Source organism: Taudactylus pleione, unplaced genomic scaffold (genome assembly GCF_031769625.1).
Source record: "Taudactylus pleione unplaced genomic scaffold, aTauple2 ptg000579l, whole genome shotgun sequence".
Classification (NCBI taxonomy): domain Eukaryota; kingdom Metazoa; phylum Chordata; class Amphibia; order Anura; family Myobatrachidae; genus Taudactylus; species Taudactylus pleione.
The window spans coordinates 2,606,998-2,626,273 of NW_028284981.1; the positions used below are offsets into that span (position 1 = coordinate 2,606,998).

General features: G+C 46.7%; 1 protein-coding gene across 3 annotated transcripts in view; it reads right to left on the reverse strand.

Moving 5' to 3' along the window:
• Positions 1-19,276, reverse strand: part of SH2D3C (SH2 domain containing 3C) — a 51,794-nt gene that overhangs the window by 16,039 nt on the left and 16,479 nt on the right. For 2 of the 3 annotated variants that reach the window (XM_088453361.1, XM_088453362.1), the window contains exon 2: positions 9,675-9,714. In XM_088453361.1, coding sequence (XP_088309487.1) covers positions 9,675-9,714 — 40 coding nt within the window. Of the gene's footprint in view, positions 1-3,407; positions 3,672-9,674; positions 9,715-19,276 lie in introns of those variants that run through there. The other variant, XM_088453363.1, reaches the window with a different exon arrangement.

The window sequence follows — 19,276 nt, forward strand, 5'->3', positions numbered from 1 at the left end:
AGCTAATCCCCCACTGCTGAAAATCCTATCAAAGCTGACCTGGGTTTTTGAATAATACAGACGGTTTAGAGGCATCGTCTGCATTGTAATGAGCTTTCGCGGCCACTGGAACACCTGAGCCAATCACTCACGCACGCCCCCCAAACCCACCCCCCCCCCTCTTCCTCTGCCTCCCACACTGGGAGAGCAATGATGTAATGTCCTGAGTCAGCTAGATCGTTACAGCACAGTGCTCTCCTGCGGAATTAGATTGCAAGCTCTCTGAGGCAAGCCTGCACTTTTCTAGAATTTCACAATCATAGTGCTTGACTGAAAAAAAAAAAAAAAGACCCTGGGGTAATTTTACTAAAGCGCAGGTTTACAAAAGAGGAGGTGTTGACCACAGCGACCAATCAGGTCCTATCTGTCATTTATCAGGTTCATTCTAGAAAATGATTGGTTGTTTCGGGGCGAAACCTCCAGTTTTGCATACCCGCAATAATTTTACACCCTGTATGTCAAAATGTGTGTTTTACCAAATAGCCATCCTTATACGAGTTCCTCAGTGACAGTATGCATTTATAACCTGTTACCTACAGCATCCATCTAGTCCAATCAATTAATCCATGCCAGTAATTATTCCACTGAATCACAACAGAAATATACGTCTGAATGAGAGTAATTAGATGGACACGTTTATTCCTAAGACTGTTATTTACAGATCTGGCTCTGGCTTTTGAGATTTTAGCACCAGTTTGTTCCATGACTCCTGTCACATCCAAATGTATTGACCCATGTACCTTCCTACCGCACGTAATCTAGCTGCGCTCATGCAAACTGGAGATCACTAAGATGTAACTTACTGGCTGCTTGTTAGTCCACTGGGAAATTAAAGGAACCCGTAAACCATCGGGCTGACCCCCCTTCGAATTAGTTATAGAAAATCCAGCTCAGTAGCTGCCTACATCCCAAGATTTATGCCAGAATTAGTCCTGACTCTAATATACTTAACATAATATGTATGTAGTAAATTGGACCCCCTTCCCTTCGTTGGTTGTACAGTTCAACTACCAGACAACCTTTTGCAAACCACAGCACAATTATGCTGCATTTCTGTCCATGCTGTGAATAGGGGGACATGCAGGGGATGCTGCTGGTCTAATTACTGGTGGGGCCATTCAGCCTAAATATTCCCTGGAGGGATCAAGGTTTAAGTAGATTCCGTTGCCATGACAACCCATTCCTGTCAAGGCTGCATGTTTCCTGTGCTGTCTGACGAGTACCCTGTTACAGGATCTGGCCACAAAACCTCACCGTCCGTGCATTGATTATTACAAGTACCCTGAAGAGGGGGCTCTGCCCAAAACACTTCCAAATGGAGGTGCAGCTTTGTGCTTCAATGCATACACAGCATTGCTGCAACAAAAAAGGAATAAAGTACAAGCCCCATAATGCATTTTCTATCACAGCTTTTAAAATACATAGGTGGCAATGTTTGTTCTGCAAGCCTTTAGAGTCTTCAATTCATCAATTTTGCGCGTATAAAATCAATATAACATGGAAAATGGTGTAATGTGATCATAATGACAAGGAGGTGCCTAGGAGACATTCATGTCACCCTCAGAAGAGCCATACGCCAGCATCCCTGATAGAACTGAACATTGCTGGTGCCCTGAGGGGTCACCATGTGTGTAAGTTGCTCTGTGTTTCTGAATCATTTTATTTAGCATCTCTGTTTCCTGAGGGTACAGAATGTGGTGTCTGATCTCTCCCTAGAGGATGCAGACACTGTGACAGGGGATGGTTGCTGCACAACCCATAGCATGTATCATTAAACTCCATCCTGGGGGGGCATTAACCCCTTTCCTGCCAGAAAGAGCGTAATACGACAGTGTGAAATGATAAACGATGGTAGCAGCCTGGATTAATCAGATGTCAACTCTGTTTTTCAATATGACTCACTAACATTGATTTTTTTATTGGAAAACAATATATATAGTTTGTTGCTGCAAGAACAGTCTTGGTGCAGCTTGTCTAATATTTTGGGGTTCTGAGCTCACCCCCATCTGCAAGTGCTGCATATGCCGTCTGAGCTGCCATTGGTTAGAAATGATGTCACTGCTCCTAGAACCGGGTAATAAGCTATTGGTGGAGGTGCAGAGATGTTGCTGTCACCACGGTAACGCCCAGTCATTCATACATTGCTCCAGCACCCAACCTCTATAACCCTCGCAGTGCTGGAATCAAGAAATATCTCCTGGGTACATTCCTGCCTATACAGAACTATGCCCTCTTTAATCAAATGCAGTATGTATATCACACCACAAAATGCCATTACTGGAGCTAAATAACCCATATAATGTGGCAATCACCAGCAGCGTATCACAGGAGCTTCCAGCTTCAAACTCATCGCCACCAGAGCTTGCTATCTAATCGTGCTTTTATAACCCTTAATGTACACTAGCTCCCAAGTCAAACATCAGCCCATAATTTACAGAAACCGTCCATAATCCCGGAAAAAGGGGATCTGCTCTGCCCAGCAGGGATGTTTAACCATGTAGCTGCCACATGCCCTTATAAAATGGGGTTAGCTTGTGTCATGCCCACGGCAAAGACCGCTTCTATGGTTCTGGGAAACCTGTGCGGAATCGGTGGATTTGAGGCAGACATGTCCTGCCATGTAAGTATGCACACAAATACACACGTGTTTAACCCTGACCATGCTCCTTGGGCTCTGTGATACACACTGACGTCACCCTACACAAGATCTGGTCCGTCCCATGAAGTTCTCTCAGATGACTAGGAGGTAACATGGCTGCAATCATTACCAATAATCTCTACGGATGATGTTACCTGCACAGGTGATGGCATCATGCAGATGCATTGTACACTCCAGATTCTAAGGGGTCTCTTTACTAAACCTTGAATGGAGATAAAGTGAATGGCGATAAAGTCCCAACCAATCAGCTCCTAACTGCCATGTCACAGGCTGTGTTTGAAAAATGACAGGAGCTGATTGGTTGGGACGTTATCTCCATCTAAGGCTTAGTACATAGACCCCTCAATCTTTGCATGTTATTATTTGCAATAGGATCATTATCACAGCCTCTTATGGGTACTAATTCAGAATACATATCCTATGTCAAAATTAACTTGTTGGAACTAATATCAATATACACATATTAGTAGAAATGTACTATACATACTAGTATATCACCTAGATGCAATCCCGCTAGGAAACCGCAGTAAACCCACCGGGATTCCAAACCAGTCGCTCAGTAAATTTACCCCACAGAGCGAGGCAGACGGGAAGACCCCCTCTGACCACCGGGTATAAGCGCGGTGCTCCCTGTAATATAGTCACCCAATGCAGGACTGTCGGATTCCTAGACAGGAATTGCTCTGCTCCTTCCCAGAGTGCTCCTTACCTGCACCTGCATGAAGGACCCCCGGTAGAAGCAGCATGCCGCTGCTGACAGCGCACTCCACAGACTGCACCTCTCAGTCATGGTAAAAGCCAATCCTCCATCCAAATGTGGAGGACGCAAAAAATCCCAAAGTGTGTCCCCCTCCTAGATGGCCGCCTTGTCGCGTGGGTCTCAGCTGCTGAGTGCTGGTGGTTCAGCAGCCTGTACAACTGATGCTCACTCCTGGTGCTGATGCTGCTGCCGGATTGCAGGCTGATGCTTTAAGCATTACCTCATCCCTTGTCAAAAGAGCATCATGGGAGGAGCCAGGTTCTCATAGAAATTCAGCCATGGCTATAAGGGCTCGCCTCTCCTCCCTATCTCTCCCCCTCCCTCCCTGCTCTTACCTCCCAATTCCCTTTCTGTGTTACAGGCTTACACCTCCCCCTTTCCCTGGGTTTCAGTCTAGGAAGGAGGGCTGCAATGTCTGTGAATGGATAAGTTTCTGGCTCCAGGGAAGGAGGGGGGGGGGGGGGTGCAGGAATGTGAGGTCACTGGGAGCATCTCAAATGTTAGTGCAAGTGACCCGAGACAATGATCACTTATCAATAACTATGGGCCTTATCAATAAGTATGGGACTTATCAATAACTATGGGTCTTATCAATAGCTATGGGCCTTATCAATAATTAGGGGCCAGATTCAGATATGTACGCAAACGTCACTGCAGCTGGGATCCCGTAGGCAGCTGCTGTGCGAAAATATGCAAATGGCGCAGAATGCATTGAGACTTCCCTTATCGGTCTTCTGAATAACCCTATAGTCGCGCAGAATGGGCACTGGACGCCAGGAGCCATTTTTCTTGCGCACGGGATCGAAGATGCAGGATGTGACACGCTCCCGAAATGGTTTAGACATGTCTGCGTTCTTTGCGGCCGTGACCTCCCCCAAACGCTCCCTGGCTGCCAATCACACTACTAGTAAATAGTGGCTGCGTGCGTTTGCGGTAATGTACCTTGACCGGGCGACTTAGACGCATGCGTATTTCACCGATAATTGCTCAACGCCCTAAGGACCTGATTCAGACCCACTGGCTAAGATGCGTTCGCACGCAGCCAGCCGATTGTTTGCATTCTGCGCAGGTGTACGCATCGCAATGCGTGTGTGCGCGAACCAGTGCGAGCGATCGGGATCCGTTCGCTTGCGCCGCATAGACAGCCCGGCTGAATGAATGACAGGAGAAGCCATTTGTGGGTGGTGATGGGCTGGCCGCTAGAAACGGGGGAGTGGAGGTATGAACGCAGGCGTGCCTGAGCGTCTCAACGCCGTTTCAGAGGCGTGCATAATTAAGAGGCAGCGTCATAGTACACGTCACTTGGTTGAATTTTACAATGAAGCGCTCGCAGTGCTTGCAGTAGGTTATGGTCAACCATAAGTGCTGCGAACGCATCCGATGGTACCCGATGTTAGCGATGTTGCATACACTTGCATGACTTGCGCATGTGAGCATCTTAAGACAGGCTGGTGGGCGTCTGCATACACAATGCAGACACATGTGCTAATGCCTCGCCATGCGATCGCCTGCCCTGCCGAATTTGCATACGCATCTAGCGAGCGGGTCTGAATCAGGTCCTAAGTTTCGGCATAGTGTACATCTCTCAATCTGTGTGCCTCTTTTTTTTTTTATTCATTTACTGAAATATCTCCACCAATAAAAACACTACTGTGCGCCTGCATGTAATCCTGTAGTTATAGCTTTTACACCAGTGACCTGTATCAGGCGGCCCCCACCGTCCCTACACTTGCGACCCTAGCTTCTCCCTTTTTGTTGCCATATTTGTTTGTTCTAGCTTGTAACGCTTGTAATGACAGATTTGATTAAATATATTAATATTAATATATTATAATGGGTCTATTTCTAGAGTAACACACTTCCTCTTAAAATCACTTTTCGGCGATTTTCACACTCCCTATATGTAATAAAGTAGCACCTGCTGGAGTGGTCCTGCGGGAACCTACCTCTCCCACGAGTAAATTTCGTCCTCCGGGCATCAGAGTAATGACGGATGCAAAGCACACCGTCTCTATGTTTGCACATTGCGCATGGACAAGGCGGTGAGGCCACATATGCGCACAAAACACTTTAGCCGAATTCAGACTGTGTTAACGTTAAGCGGCCTGGCGATGGTCGTGATTATCGCGACCATCGGGCTTGCGAGGAGACCCTGTGGTAGGGTCTCAGCGCTCGCAAGCCCGAGTGGACTTCCTGCTCTAATATCACGAGTGATGTCAGTAGGGCCGCCCACAAACGCCAGGCGTTCCTAAGGGAACGCCTGCGTTTGTGCAGCCACCTCCCCTCCCCGCCTACAAAACGGGGCGAGCTGTCAATCAACATCGACAGCCGCCCCGTCTTGTAGAGAGACCCATTGCGACGGAGCTGCCGTTTCAGTACAGGTCTCGCACATGCGCACGCCGGAGGCGGTGCATGCGCAGTTGGGGACCATCGGCCCACTTGCGAGCACTGTGCGCTCGTGAGCGGTTCTGAATCAGGCCTTTAGTTCCTTATACATATAGACCTCCTAAGAGCAATGTGCGGCTCCTGTGAAGGTTATGGAGCCAACCAACGTGGCCCCGGAATGTAACAGATTGCCTATCACTGTGTTAGACAGGATGGCTGCTTGCTGCCAGCCCTTGTAAGATGGAAAGGACAGGGTACTTGGCAAGGCTAAGCCTACAAATGAGTGTCTGTCCCTATTGGCCCAGATTCACTTGACAGACGCTTTTGTGAGGACGGCGACGACTGCAGACACACATGGCAGCATTGTGACTCTAGAGAGCAGCGTGCTTCATCCTAGAACTTCTCTGAGAGCCTGACAAGAACATATCACATTAGGCCACTCAGTGTAATGCACCAACTTTACAGGTCACGGACTTCTTTCTCTCAGGGGGGCACTATCTGGGTAAAACGTCCTGAGTTTTACAGACCACTTTTCACATTGCTAAATCCCCCTTTGTCGCACATCATCCTGTCCTATGTAAGACCCTCAGCTGGAAACATTGCAGAGAGCTGATCATCATCATTGGAAGAAATTGTGCATTGTTCCTTTGCTGCTAGGGTAATTCTCACTGACGTGTAGTGAGGAAAAGAAGACTTCTGAGTGCAGTAATATTAACAATGCTGACTTTAGATTTCATTTATTTAGATCGCAGAGATACTTTTTCAGATATAGGGGCATATGTATCAAAGCTTGATGTGAGATAAATTTGTGAGATATATATAACCAACCAATCAGCTTCTAACTTACATTTTGCAGGCTGTGTTTGAAAAATGATAGTTAGGAGCTGATTGGTTGGTGATATATATCTCACAATTTTATCTCATATCAAGCTTTGATACATATGCCCCATAGAGCGGGGTGTCCAACGTTTTTACAAAAAATGGGAAACATATATTATTACACTCCCAGCAACCAGTCAATCTCAGGGCCTGATTCAGACTCGGTCGCAAGGCTGCGTTCGCACGTAGCCTGCTGATGTTTGCTGGGAGTGGTCAATGGAAATGGGGGTGTGCTGCGTATAGGTCCGATGTCAGCCGATGTTACCAATTGTTTAATACACTTCCTGGAGATGACGTGTGTTACTAAGGGAAAGTGGGCGTCTTGTGTCAGGCTGGTGGGCGACTAATTTCATACCGCCATCGCACGCCAAAACATAGTGGGCGTGCTAATGTCTTGCTAGCGATCGCGGGATTTGCATACTTTGGCTGCGGACAGCTGCATGCGAACGCAGCCTTGCGACCAGGTCTGAATCAGGCCCTCAGACCGTTAAGGCTTTTGAATCGACCACATGGTATTTGTTGCGCCAAATCTCCTAATTTGGGATTTCTCCTATTTTTGTCTATATGAAGTTATTCTATTGTAACCACACACTTGTTATAGAAATACGCCACCCTTGATACTTTCTGACAAGTCTCGATATCGGGAAGAATTTCTTGCAATATTAGATTCTATTTAATGTTTTTGTTTTGTTTTTCTTCAAGCTTACGCCATTGTTGGTATGTCAGTTTTTCTAAGCAGGATCAACCTCTTCCCCCCCTCCCCCCCATTTTTTGTTTGCCCTTCTTTTTCCTCCCCTTTCATTCCCATCCCTCATAACTACAGTCATAAAACATGACATTCCATTGTTTATTTAAATGTTGTCGCTCATTATACATATGTTGCCCTTAGGAACGGCATATGTAACCCTTTCTATTTCATGTGTTATATATTTTATTGTGTGTATTTTTTAAATGTCTCAATAAAGTGTTTTAAAAAAAAAAACACTGTTGACTGAGTGCTGAAATCCTTGTTAAATTGGACCCGTCAAATATACTTGACTGGTATGTTGCAGACTGAGACAATATTCAGTGGTTTATATCTCCACTCATAGGCTCTTTAGAATGCAAGCTCTTGCAAGCAGGGCCCTCTCTCCTTTTGTGGGCGCTACATAACTATGTAATCCAGGGGTTGGTTGGCAAATTTAAGCCACAGTACTGGCCCATGAGCAATGGGCCATACCAAAGTTGATTAACATATAGAGCACATGGGCTTCTTCTGGCAATAAGGACAGTGCCAGTAAGGAACGATTTTATGTTGCCCTCTCTCCTCCCAACATAAAATTGACGCCCCTGCAACACCATGCAATACCCTCTGTTTTTTGCCTACTTGGTTGTGGTTCATACTACCGCTAGATAATAACGCCAAACTTACCTCCAGGCTATGTCATTTATACATTTATTTTCACCTTTATTAATAAGAAAAGAGTTTCTTCGTTCATAAATGAGTGACTCACACTTTACTTGAAGTTGCCTTGGTGACCTAAGACCATTTGTAAACTGCGCCTCCATTACACAGACCATTCACTGACCTATAACAGGCAGAATATCTAGTCTATCCCTCCTTAGACAAACTCACATCAGTAGATTATTCTTATCCCTTCCATTCATTTCTCTTTACTGAGGTTATTTTGCTAAATTTCTTATCATCTGTGATGCTTAGACTAATTCCCTTTAGAGCCCCCTCATACAGCCTGAACACCAACCAAAGTTGTCCTCATTAAGCCCTTTTTTTTCTACCCTAACAGAGTAACTCTAATCCAATCAAATTGAATTTTGTATGGTAGGTAGCCCACAGACAGCCCAGTGATTGGTCAGTTTGTCCAAACCAGTCCAATTCCCTGTTCCAATATCCACCATGTCTGGTCATCACTGCTGGACTCCATCTTAGGTGTGTCTCTGCTATGATCTTATCATTCAGTACTACGAGTTTTTGCTATGAAGGAATAGGTCTTATTACACCCCCTCCCCATTACTGTAATCACAGGTTGGTGGCCCATGTTATGTTAATTGACTACCGTTTTACTCCTCAATCTTTGAATACTGACAGACAGAAATTAATTGGAGAGGGAAAGAGAGAGAAGTGAATACTCATCCCACCTGTAACTATGGGGGATATGCATTAAGCCTTCTAAGGAGTGGACAAGTGGAGAGAGAAGTTGTCCATAGCAACCAACCTAGCTAGCATGTTCAGTCTATAAAATAACATGGAGAAGCTGATTGGTTGCTATGGACAACTTTGCTAAATCTCCCCATATGTTCAAGGACAGGCACCTAAAACCTCCCTACTCCCACTTAGGGATTGCCATTGGTGGGCTGTCCATCGATGGTCACCATTGATGGTTCCATCAGTGATTAGTGTTGATGGCGCAAAACCATTCATGGTGAACCATCAATGGTTTACACCCCTTGATGGCCCCAGTCGCTGCAGACCAATGGGCACAGCGGGCCCAGACCAATCAGAATTGGGGGTGTGGATTAGCGGGCTATTGGAGGGAGGGCAGGACTAAGCTCTGTGCCCTCGGGGGGGGAAATTAATTTGGTTCTCAGTCTACCATCAATGGCAGAGAACCATTGGTGGTCAATGGACAACCCTACTCTCAATTCCATTCTCCCTTTTTCCTACCCACCATCCTTCAACTGGGTCAGCTACTGATGATAAGACTTCTACTACTTCTTAAGTATGATGCCAAGGTACAGTTATCTAACAATAATAGAGGGATTATACTACACACTTGATTCGAGTTACATCCAGTCAGTTTTGTGCGCACTGTAGTGTGCATGCTGGATGTGCAATACCCGGTGTTCCAGGAACGCATCAGACTGCTGTCATTAAATGTGTTTGGGTGCCGCTAATCCTCAGTGTAATGTAGCAGGTAGCAGATACAAGGTGATCAGAGACAAGAAGAGTCTTACCTTGACGTAGTCACTCCCTCCATCCAGACTGTTACAGGTACTGCAAGAGAGGAAGGACGTTAGTAGCAGCTTATTATATCACAGATCATATCCTAAGCACATCATTTGTCAAGGGAAGGACATAGGCCCTCATTCAGAGGCGGTCGCAAGAAGCGATCGCTCTCTCTGAATGAGGGCGGCCGCTTGCTTTTTCTAGTGCGGCCTCCTGGTCGCTAGCTAAGCTGTGGGTTACCACCCACAGCTTAGCGACCGTCCAGGTTGATGGTTGCGATGGTCAAGACCATCGCGACCATCGGGGCTTGCGACGAGACCCTAAGGTTGGGTCTCGGAAACTGCAAGCCCCAGGGAGCTTCCTGCTCTGATCGAGCAGGAAGCTCCCCACTGACATCACTGCTGATGTCAGTGCGACCGCCCACAAAACGGTAGGTGTTCCGTTTGTGAAACCACCGCCCGCCCCACCTACAAAACGGGCCGAGCTGTCGATCAAAATCGACAGCCGGCCCTTTTGTAGTGAGCTCCGGAGCGAGAGAGTTTCTCTCTCGCTCCGGGGCTTGCGCACGCACAGTGCGGCCGCTAGCTAGCGACCAGGAGGCCGCACTAGAAAAAGCAAGCGGCCGCACTGCCATAATCCTCTGAATCACGTGTTTCTGACTATCTACGGGGCAAAACTAAATCTTGTTAGTTGGATAAAATAAAATTACCGTAATAGCCGCCTTTTGTTTTCAGACAGAGAAAGCCCAGGGTTTTACCATACAGGAAATCTGCCATTTTACTGTTTGTCTCTATATGATCTATCCCAATTCTGGATCTCTCTGTGGACCTATTCTGCTGGGAGGACGGCGGACATTGTGTTCTCAGTCAGGTTTCCTGGCCGGGGTGGGTGAATCACTAGCGGGTGTACAGGGGTCAAGTGGCAGGGTGTGACCCCCTCCTGGATAACAGCGCAACACAGGAAACAGCCGGCTTCATCCCTGGTCCCGGACAATGCAAGACTTCCTCGCTCTGCTCCATGCATCCTCTCATGTCATGTCGGGGAAAAACACACACACACCTACACACACACACACACACACGTGTGCGACCAAGGCCGAATGCCTAATCAAGATCAATCAGTTAAAACATCTCATTTCTTAAAATCATTTAAACTGAGAGTACCATGTATTACCAGTACAAAGTAACCATTGTCTATTACATTTATCTATGCAATGACATGTATATATTATTTTTCATACATCTATTACTTGAACAATATTGTTCATAAAACGGTACATGCTATTGACATGGCACACGTGAGATGAAATGTAATTCATTTCCCACTTTTACACATTCACGTGTTTCCGTTACAAGGGACACGGGACCATGCAGGACGGGCATCTAATTCAATGTCAACATCTGACCTCCATACGTGATCAGCAAATGCCACCTTCCCAACTCTAGGATAAGACGTGATACTGAGACTTGCATTCAACCTACATAATAAAAGGTGCTGGGTAATATGGTCTGGGGCATTGCCAAGGCCTAATGATAGAATACTGGCACAGCCCCTAAGAACTATGTAGTGGGAAGAACAGTATAATGCTGCAAATACAGATCTTGCAGTACGTGTATAGTTTGAAGCTGGTGTTTTTTCTTAAGAATACTTATTTGGCCATAGGAAATGTTGGGAGGTTTTGGAAAGGAGTTATCTTATATACAGGCACACAGAAAATCCTACATATTATATTTGCATTACCAGGACCGTAATTAGGCACTGTGCTCCAACATTAATTGTAGTAAGTCTATATCTATTAGTACACAGGGACTAATTCAGAGATATACAGAACTCAGATGTTCATGTACATCTCCGATGGTTTGAGATACGAACACGCGCAGAAGCCGCACTGGTCATGTGCAGATCTCGTCCTGCGAAGTCGCTTGCAGTGATCTGGACACCGCGGCCTGATCGACAGGCTGCAGGCGTTCAGGGCTGGAGTTCGAGACTGCTTCCCAAAACGGAAACCCCTTGTCTCCGTTTTGTGGGAGTGTCCGTGGACAGTGACTGCGTCTTCTTTTTTACTGGCCTCAGCAGCGGAGATGAGGTGGCCATACTGACTAGCCTTAGGCCCACACACAGAGCCGTAACTAGACATTTTGGTGCCCTGTGCCAGAAAGAGCATTGGCGCCCCCCTCATTTTTCAAAGGGACATAATGCACCCAAAAAAGGGGAATGGCCTCATGGGGAAGGGCCAGGGAAGAGATAGGAGAGGCCAGGAGATGCTGGGGATCAAATAAGAGGAAGCTACAAGTGAGAATGATAATAAACAGAAATTTGACAGGCCCAAACAGTGCCCCCTGACCTGTGGTGCCCTGTGCGATGACACCGGCCGCACTACCCTAGCTACGGCCCTGCCCACACAGATGGCAGATGCTGCAACCGAAAGTTGCCATGTAGGTACAAAGCTGCGTCTTCAGATACAGCCCTGGGATCTGAGATGCCTTACATTAGACATCTCCTGCTGCATTAGCAGCATTTTGCACAGCTGTGCGTTTTGCTTAATGTGCTGATGTTACCTCTAGGATACAATGGCTGACGACCATTTTTAGGTGGTGTTAGCTCACAGGGCGGGATCCAATAAGGTACTGTAAGCTTTTCGGAGCGTGGTGAATAGGGCACTGTTGCAGTTATGGCGACTGCTGCTGCGATTGTTAAGAGAGGGACTGCATGTCAGATATCTGCTGCCGTAACCCCTTCTTCCTGAATTTAGGATACAAAGAAGGTTTAATATTTTACACCTTTTGTGCCATTTTGCAATATGCCATCTATTGCCTGGGGAAATTCTGGTTTCTGGTTAATGACTGTTTTCTGATTAGAATTACGTACAATTATGTGCCAGATGCTGCAAAAACTGACATAATGGGTATTATATTCTGCGTGCAACATATTAAATGCATTACAAGGTTGGGGAAACGCAGAACTCCAGTAGGTACAGTGTTCTCCAAGTCAGTGTTTCCAACTCTAGTCCTCACGTCCCCCCGACAGTCCAGGGCTTAAAGGATTTTCATGTTTAAAGCTGCATACACACACAACGATTTTGTAAATGAACGATTTTAGTAAATGATTTTTGTTCATTTTTTCAAGGGAAAAATTAACGAAAATCGTTTACTAAAATCGTTCATTTACTAAATGTAATGAACGATTTTTTTGAACTACAAACGATTTTTGCATATTCCCTTAATGAAAATCGTTGAGGTTGGTCAGTCTGACTGAACTACAAACTACAAACGTGAACGCGCATGAACGATAATCGTTCATCGTTTTAACTCAGAAAGTGAACAATTTTTAGATGCGCCATCGGATGCACCTTCAAAACTTGCACCAGCCCTATGGTCAATTGTGTGCGTCAACGACACTGCGGGGGAGATGTACTAAGCTATGGAAAGTGATAAACTGGAGAGTGAAAAACTACCAGCCACTCAGCTCCTAACTGTCATGTTACAGGCTGTGTTTAAAAAATGACAGTTAGGAGCTGATTGGCTGGTAGTTTATCACTCTCCAGTTTATCACTTTCCAGAGCTCAGTACATCTGCCCCTGCATTGCGACTCAGAATCAGGCACCTCAGTCATTTGTGCTCAAGGGTGGAAAATACTTGCCTGCACTCCCGGAATGGCTGGGGGCTCCCGAAAATTGGGAGGCGTCCTCGGCCACCTGGAAGAGTGGGCTAGAATCCGGAGCAAGAATTCTGGAGTTGCATCTTCTCACCCACCTTCCCATCCACTTTGCCATGACACGCCCCCACCCAGGAGCTGACCTAGGCAAGTATGGGGTGTATAGCCATAAACCTGGACTGTTGGGGTGGGGCTTAAGAACTAGAGGTGAGAAACACATGTCAGTGCACAAGATAAGCTGGGTATAGATCAGAGACGTGCGGTGAGCTCAATGGCTGGGGAGGCACACATGGAGATGGGTCTGAGTGCTGGGAGCCTGTCTCACCCCCTGCTCACTGTAATTCTCCCCTAACTACACTAAGTTTCAGTGTCCATTGGTTCTCCTACCTGCATCACTGTGTATTCTCTTGCTTCTGCTGACTGAGCTTGAATCTCTAAACACTGTAGTGCACTTCCTGGTCACATGACACATCCAAGGTATCCACCAGTGCTCAAAGCACGCCCCCCCGTACTCAGAGGCATGCCTCTATTAGCTCTCTTTCTGTGCAGCTTACTGCTCATGGTGTGGCCCCGCCCCTAGCTCTGCAAGCAGTGTTTGACTATACAGAAGCGAGGCCGAGGTGTTGCTGCCTCATCTCTCATCTCTCTGCAGTCTAAGGGAACTCCACAAAGCTGGTGAGTGTTAATTATAAAATTAATTACAATAAACAAGTTATAAATATCTTCTTTGTATTATTCTAATCATTTTTAATCAAATCTCAGGAGTATGACAGGGGAGGCTCTGCCCCCCCCCCCTGCCTACCCTTACTGCACGGCCCAGGTATAGATTTCTGTACAAATAAACGCATTTGAAATTATAATAACCTTAAATATTACGCTTGAAATAAAGGCAGCCCTTAAGTTCATTTGCTTTCACAAGTCCGATAACAGTTTAGTAGGGATTGAAACTGCAGGTATTAGGAAAAAGTACATTTAATAAAAAACAAAAAACAAAGCCACATTGCACTGTGAGATAAGAACATCATAGTGTGCAAATGGTAGAATGAAATATGCGCTAATCTGAAACGCTCCATCCAACATTATATTACCTCTAGTGATGCACTTTTTGTAAAGGGGTGTTCAAAACAATCTAAACAGCGGATACAGAGAAATGGGACCTGATCCTGTGCCGCAGCGGCAGTCAGCTTACTCCCTTATGATACTGTGAGTATCTGCTCATCATGGGAGTATTTGCCCATTTTCATGTGGAAGGCCGGGCTGCCCCTACTTTATTACGTCCTCAGCCATCATCATTGGGACTTAAACCCACCCTCTGCTGGATGCAAAAGATCCATCCAAAACAGGCGCCTCCAGGGGCAAACGCAGGATTTTTACAGGGAGGTTTACACACACACATACTATGTATATATATATAGCAACAGAACCAAAAGCTTACCCACCAGGATAAACTAAAGGAACCAGCACACCACCATGTATATATCAATCAAGTATATTGAAGTTTTTATAGAAAAAACATATTAAAAAAGAGCCATCATCAAAAATGTCATGTGGATGAGTACTTATGACTTTTTTGATGATGGCTCTTTTTTAATATGTTTTTTCTATTAAAAATTCAATATACTTGATTGATATATACATGGTGGTGTGCTGGTTCCTTTAGTTCATCCTGGTGGGTAAGCTTTTGGTTCTGTTGCTGGACTTATGATTACCTGGCACCCACATACATTTATTTAAAAGTGTGTGCGACCTGAAACTTGGATCTATATATAGACAGTCGGCTTCCCGACTGTCAAATCCCGGCAGGGTACTAATGACAGGCGTTGAAATCCCGATGCTAGTTATTAGAACTATGCCGGGAGCCCGACGCCCGGCATACCGAACGAAGGTAAGCCGGGCGCGGACAGCCGCTGGGGGGGGGAGGGTTAGGATTCAGGTCTCCCGGGGGAACTTAGGGTTAGGCACCCCCCCGGGAGGGTTAGGGTAGGGGAAGGGGGAGTTAGCGTTAAGCACCCCTGGGAAGGGGGGGGGAGATTAGGGTTAAGCACCACCCCAGGAGTCTTAGGTTTAGGGTGCGGGGAGGGGGGGGTTAGGCTTAGGCATTTACAGGGGGGTTAGGGTTAGGCACTAGGGGGGAGGTTAGGGTTAGGCACCCCTAAAGGAGGGTTAGGAGAGTGTTAGCAATAGTTAAAATACTTACCATCGGGATTTTCAGGGCTGCCGGTCTTCCGCTGTCGGGATTTGAACCATCGGACATAGGTCCGGCGGTCATTCAAACCCATATACATACATATATACACACACATATATATATATATATATATATCTATACCTTACACACACACATACTTACTGTATGTCACACATATTTACCTTGCAGCAGCTGCGGGTTGTAGACCTGTGATGAGGAAGAGGATGGGACCTGGCAGGCAGGCAACACGTCATTAGGTCCCTCCCCCTAGTGACAAAATGCTGCGATTCGCGGGTCTATCAGGAGGGGGAGGAGCCAAATGATGTGATTCTAATGTAATCACGTCATATTGGGTCCACCTCCTCCGATTTACCAGCGAATCCTGGCACTCTGCCGCGAGGAGGGCATGGCTTAAGAAGATGGTGCCAGCTCTCCAGTCTGCCAGGGTAGGGGGGGGGGTTCTGGGTACTCATAAAAACCCTGGTGGCCTTATCTGCGTGTGTGTATGTCTCCATGCCACACGTGAGCACGGGAGCTGCCCATTTCACAGTACGAGTGATCTGTCAACTCTGTGTGCGTAATCACGGTACAGTGCAAGTGCAGCCTGTGATTGCATTCTGCAGCACGTGCGCAGTTTACAGATACCCGCGGGACCCATCCGCATTTGGACTTGCTACGCACTCAGAATCAGGCCCATAGTACATAGGTAAAATTTGGTTTCTATAGAATTGCTGTCTGATGGGAAACTTGAATATACTACTTGCTGCATAACAAGATTTCCACACAACAAAGCATGGCGCAGCCTCGCTAGAGATTATCGGACGTCTTTGTCAAAGGACTAAATGGTAAAGACTCGACAGCTTTGGCGGGAGGCAGCATCCCTATCCCTTGAATGGGGGAAGATCCCGGTGGTATATGTTGAAAACAAAGATCAAAATAATGCTTTATTCTAGATTCTAGATTCTTAATTGTAACCAGATGATGTCAGCGAACATGTGTCTGTGGGGAAGAGAGAATTTCAAAGAACAGAGGTAGAAGATGTAAGAGAAGCTATAGTAGTATTAGGAGGTTAAAGGCAGCTGAAACAGACACCTAGGGGTATATGTACTAAAGTTAGAGTTTTTAGAAGTGGAGATGTTGCCCATAGCAACCAAACAGATTCTACTCATTTATCTAACACCTTCTAGAAGATAATAGCTAGAACCTGATTAGTTGCTATGGGCAACATTTCCACTTCTAAAAACCTGCACTTTAGTACATATACCCCATAATCGGTGAGCAGAATGAGGTAAAATGCCAGGAAAGGAACAAAATATCTTGTATATAGGCTAATTATAATGGATGCTGTACAGCAGTGGCTCTCAGTCATTTTCCACCTGGGAGCTCCCTGCAGCCCTGTTTGCGTTATCTGTGCCCTGGCAGTAGCAAAGCAATACACAGGGACAGACTTTTTCATTTGGTTGTCTGTTATGCATTGATCATCCCTAGGACACTGCTTCCCCTATGTCAGAGGTTCCCAAACTCCTCCATTACATTCCAGGTTTTAAGGATATCCATGCTTGAGTCCACATAGTCAAATCAAATTGAAGAAGGTACTAATTACACGATGGCTAACGCACATCTCTGACAGCTTAGGGCCTGCGCATGGGAAAAACGGGTCCTGCGATCTCGCTTGGAGACTTCCCCAACCTCCAGCATGAGTGACATGCTGCAGTATTTAGGGGGCAGAGTGGGGGCACGGCCAGGGGCGTTTTAAGAGAGGAGGGGGCCCGTGTGCCTACCCTGTCCGGTGCCCAGAGTCTACCTCGCATGTGCAGGTCACCGGGAAAATGGTGCCCATTTTCCAGACGTATTGTGCAGCGCTGCTACAGCCGATGTGGGACTTCGGAGAGGTAAGTATTAAGAATGATGGGTTCAGGGTGTGTGGTGTGGGCCGCACACCCTGCACCCATTATAGATACGCCCCTGGGCGTGGCTGAGGGGATGAGGCCAGGGTCTGCGCCTGTGGACGCAGATTTCCTGGTTTCGCAGCTGCCAGGACCCGGCCAGGCTGCGGTAAATGCCACATGATTTTCGTGAGCCTCCTGGCCATTCCGGAAGAGTAGGCAAGTATGTTTTTATCCCTAATCCATGCTTGCCCAGGCCCCCCGGAAAGGCAGGCAAGCCTCCTGGAATCCCCCAGCCCTCCCGACCTCCCCCCAGAATAAACTTTAAACTAGGGGTGAGCGGGTTCGGTTTTACTCGGTTTTACTCGGTTCTTATCGCCACTTTACCGCAAATTTGGCTCGATTTTATTCGCTATCCAAAACACATGTTCGGCGACAGCCAATAAAAAGATCCGGGTAAAACCGAGTAAAACCGAACCCGCTCACCCCTACTTTAAACCCCTGCAGCAGTGGGGCCGGTGACACGATTCGCGCTGAATTGCGTCATCGTGGCCCCGCCCCCTGCTTCACAATGCCGAAAATAATGGCATTGTGAAGAGGGGGTGGGGCCACGATGACGCATTCATGCAGCCCTGACCCCAATGTGATGTCAATGGCCGGCCACGCCCCCCGGTGTTAACCGTCAATCAGCTCCCTCCCGGAAAGAGTGAGCTGATTGTCGGCAAGTATGCCCTAATCCACTCTTGGCACCCCTGAATTCATCCTTAACGATCCAGGCCAGTGTCGCTGGGGCAACTAATACCCCTTTTCCACTGCTGCAACACCCAGGTTATTACTGGGTTTTCCCAGGTAGTGGCTCAGTGGAAATGGGTCCCTGAAAAAAAAACCCGGGTCAAGTGACTTGGGAATCCAACCCAGGTAGCTACCAGGGTGGGACCCGGGATGGACCTGGGTAATGGTGCAGTGTAAATGGCTCAACCCAGGTTATCAACCCAGGTTATCCGACCTGGGTCATGCCTAAAATGAGCTGTTTGGTGGTTGTGGAGCAATCACCTCCCACTTTTTATGACCTTACAAGTTTAGCAGGGCAGACCCAGGTTCAGTGTGAACAGGGCTGACCCAGGAATAACTCAGATCGAAGGTGCAGTGTAAACAGGATCTGACCTGAGTTGGAACCATATCAGACCTGGGTTTTGGTGGAAAATGGGTATAAGTATTGCTGTATTGCCCTGCGAATATAATGCAAATAAAAAAAAATTCCTTACCACTAAAATGTTGATAAATGGGGGCCTACAGAATGTCCTGGGTTTCCATGACTCTGGAGAGTTGCTTTGTATTAGTGGAGAACAGTACCGTGCTGACACAGTAAATCCCATTACACACAGCGACTAGGGGGGAAAGAGTGAGGTCACTGCTCTGGACCACTCTGCCAAGCAGTGTGACCTCCCTATAAATAACTAGCAGCTTAATGGTAACCAGATGATGTCAGCCAGATACAGTATGTGTTACTCGGAAAGAGAGAATCCCAAAGAGCAGAGGTGCAAGATCGGAGAGACGTTATTGTGATATCAGGATGTGAAACATAGCTGGAAAATGGGAGAGAAGAAATAAAATACCGGGAAAAAGAAAAATATATCTTATATATAATCCAGTTGTGGATGTTATGTGCAAAAGGCATGGTGCAGAGAAGCCCCGAGCCGTGGCTTCATGACATTACAGAACAAGTGCCCATGCGCCATCCTATGTAACTGGAAAAGGGAGCCATTGTGGCAGCAATCGTGCCACCCCCTGCGCCTTGCATCCTAGGTGGCGGCATGGTTGCACGCTCCTCGCTACTGCCCCAGCAAAAGTAATAGATGCAGTGGATTGGTATATGATCCAA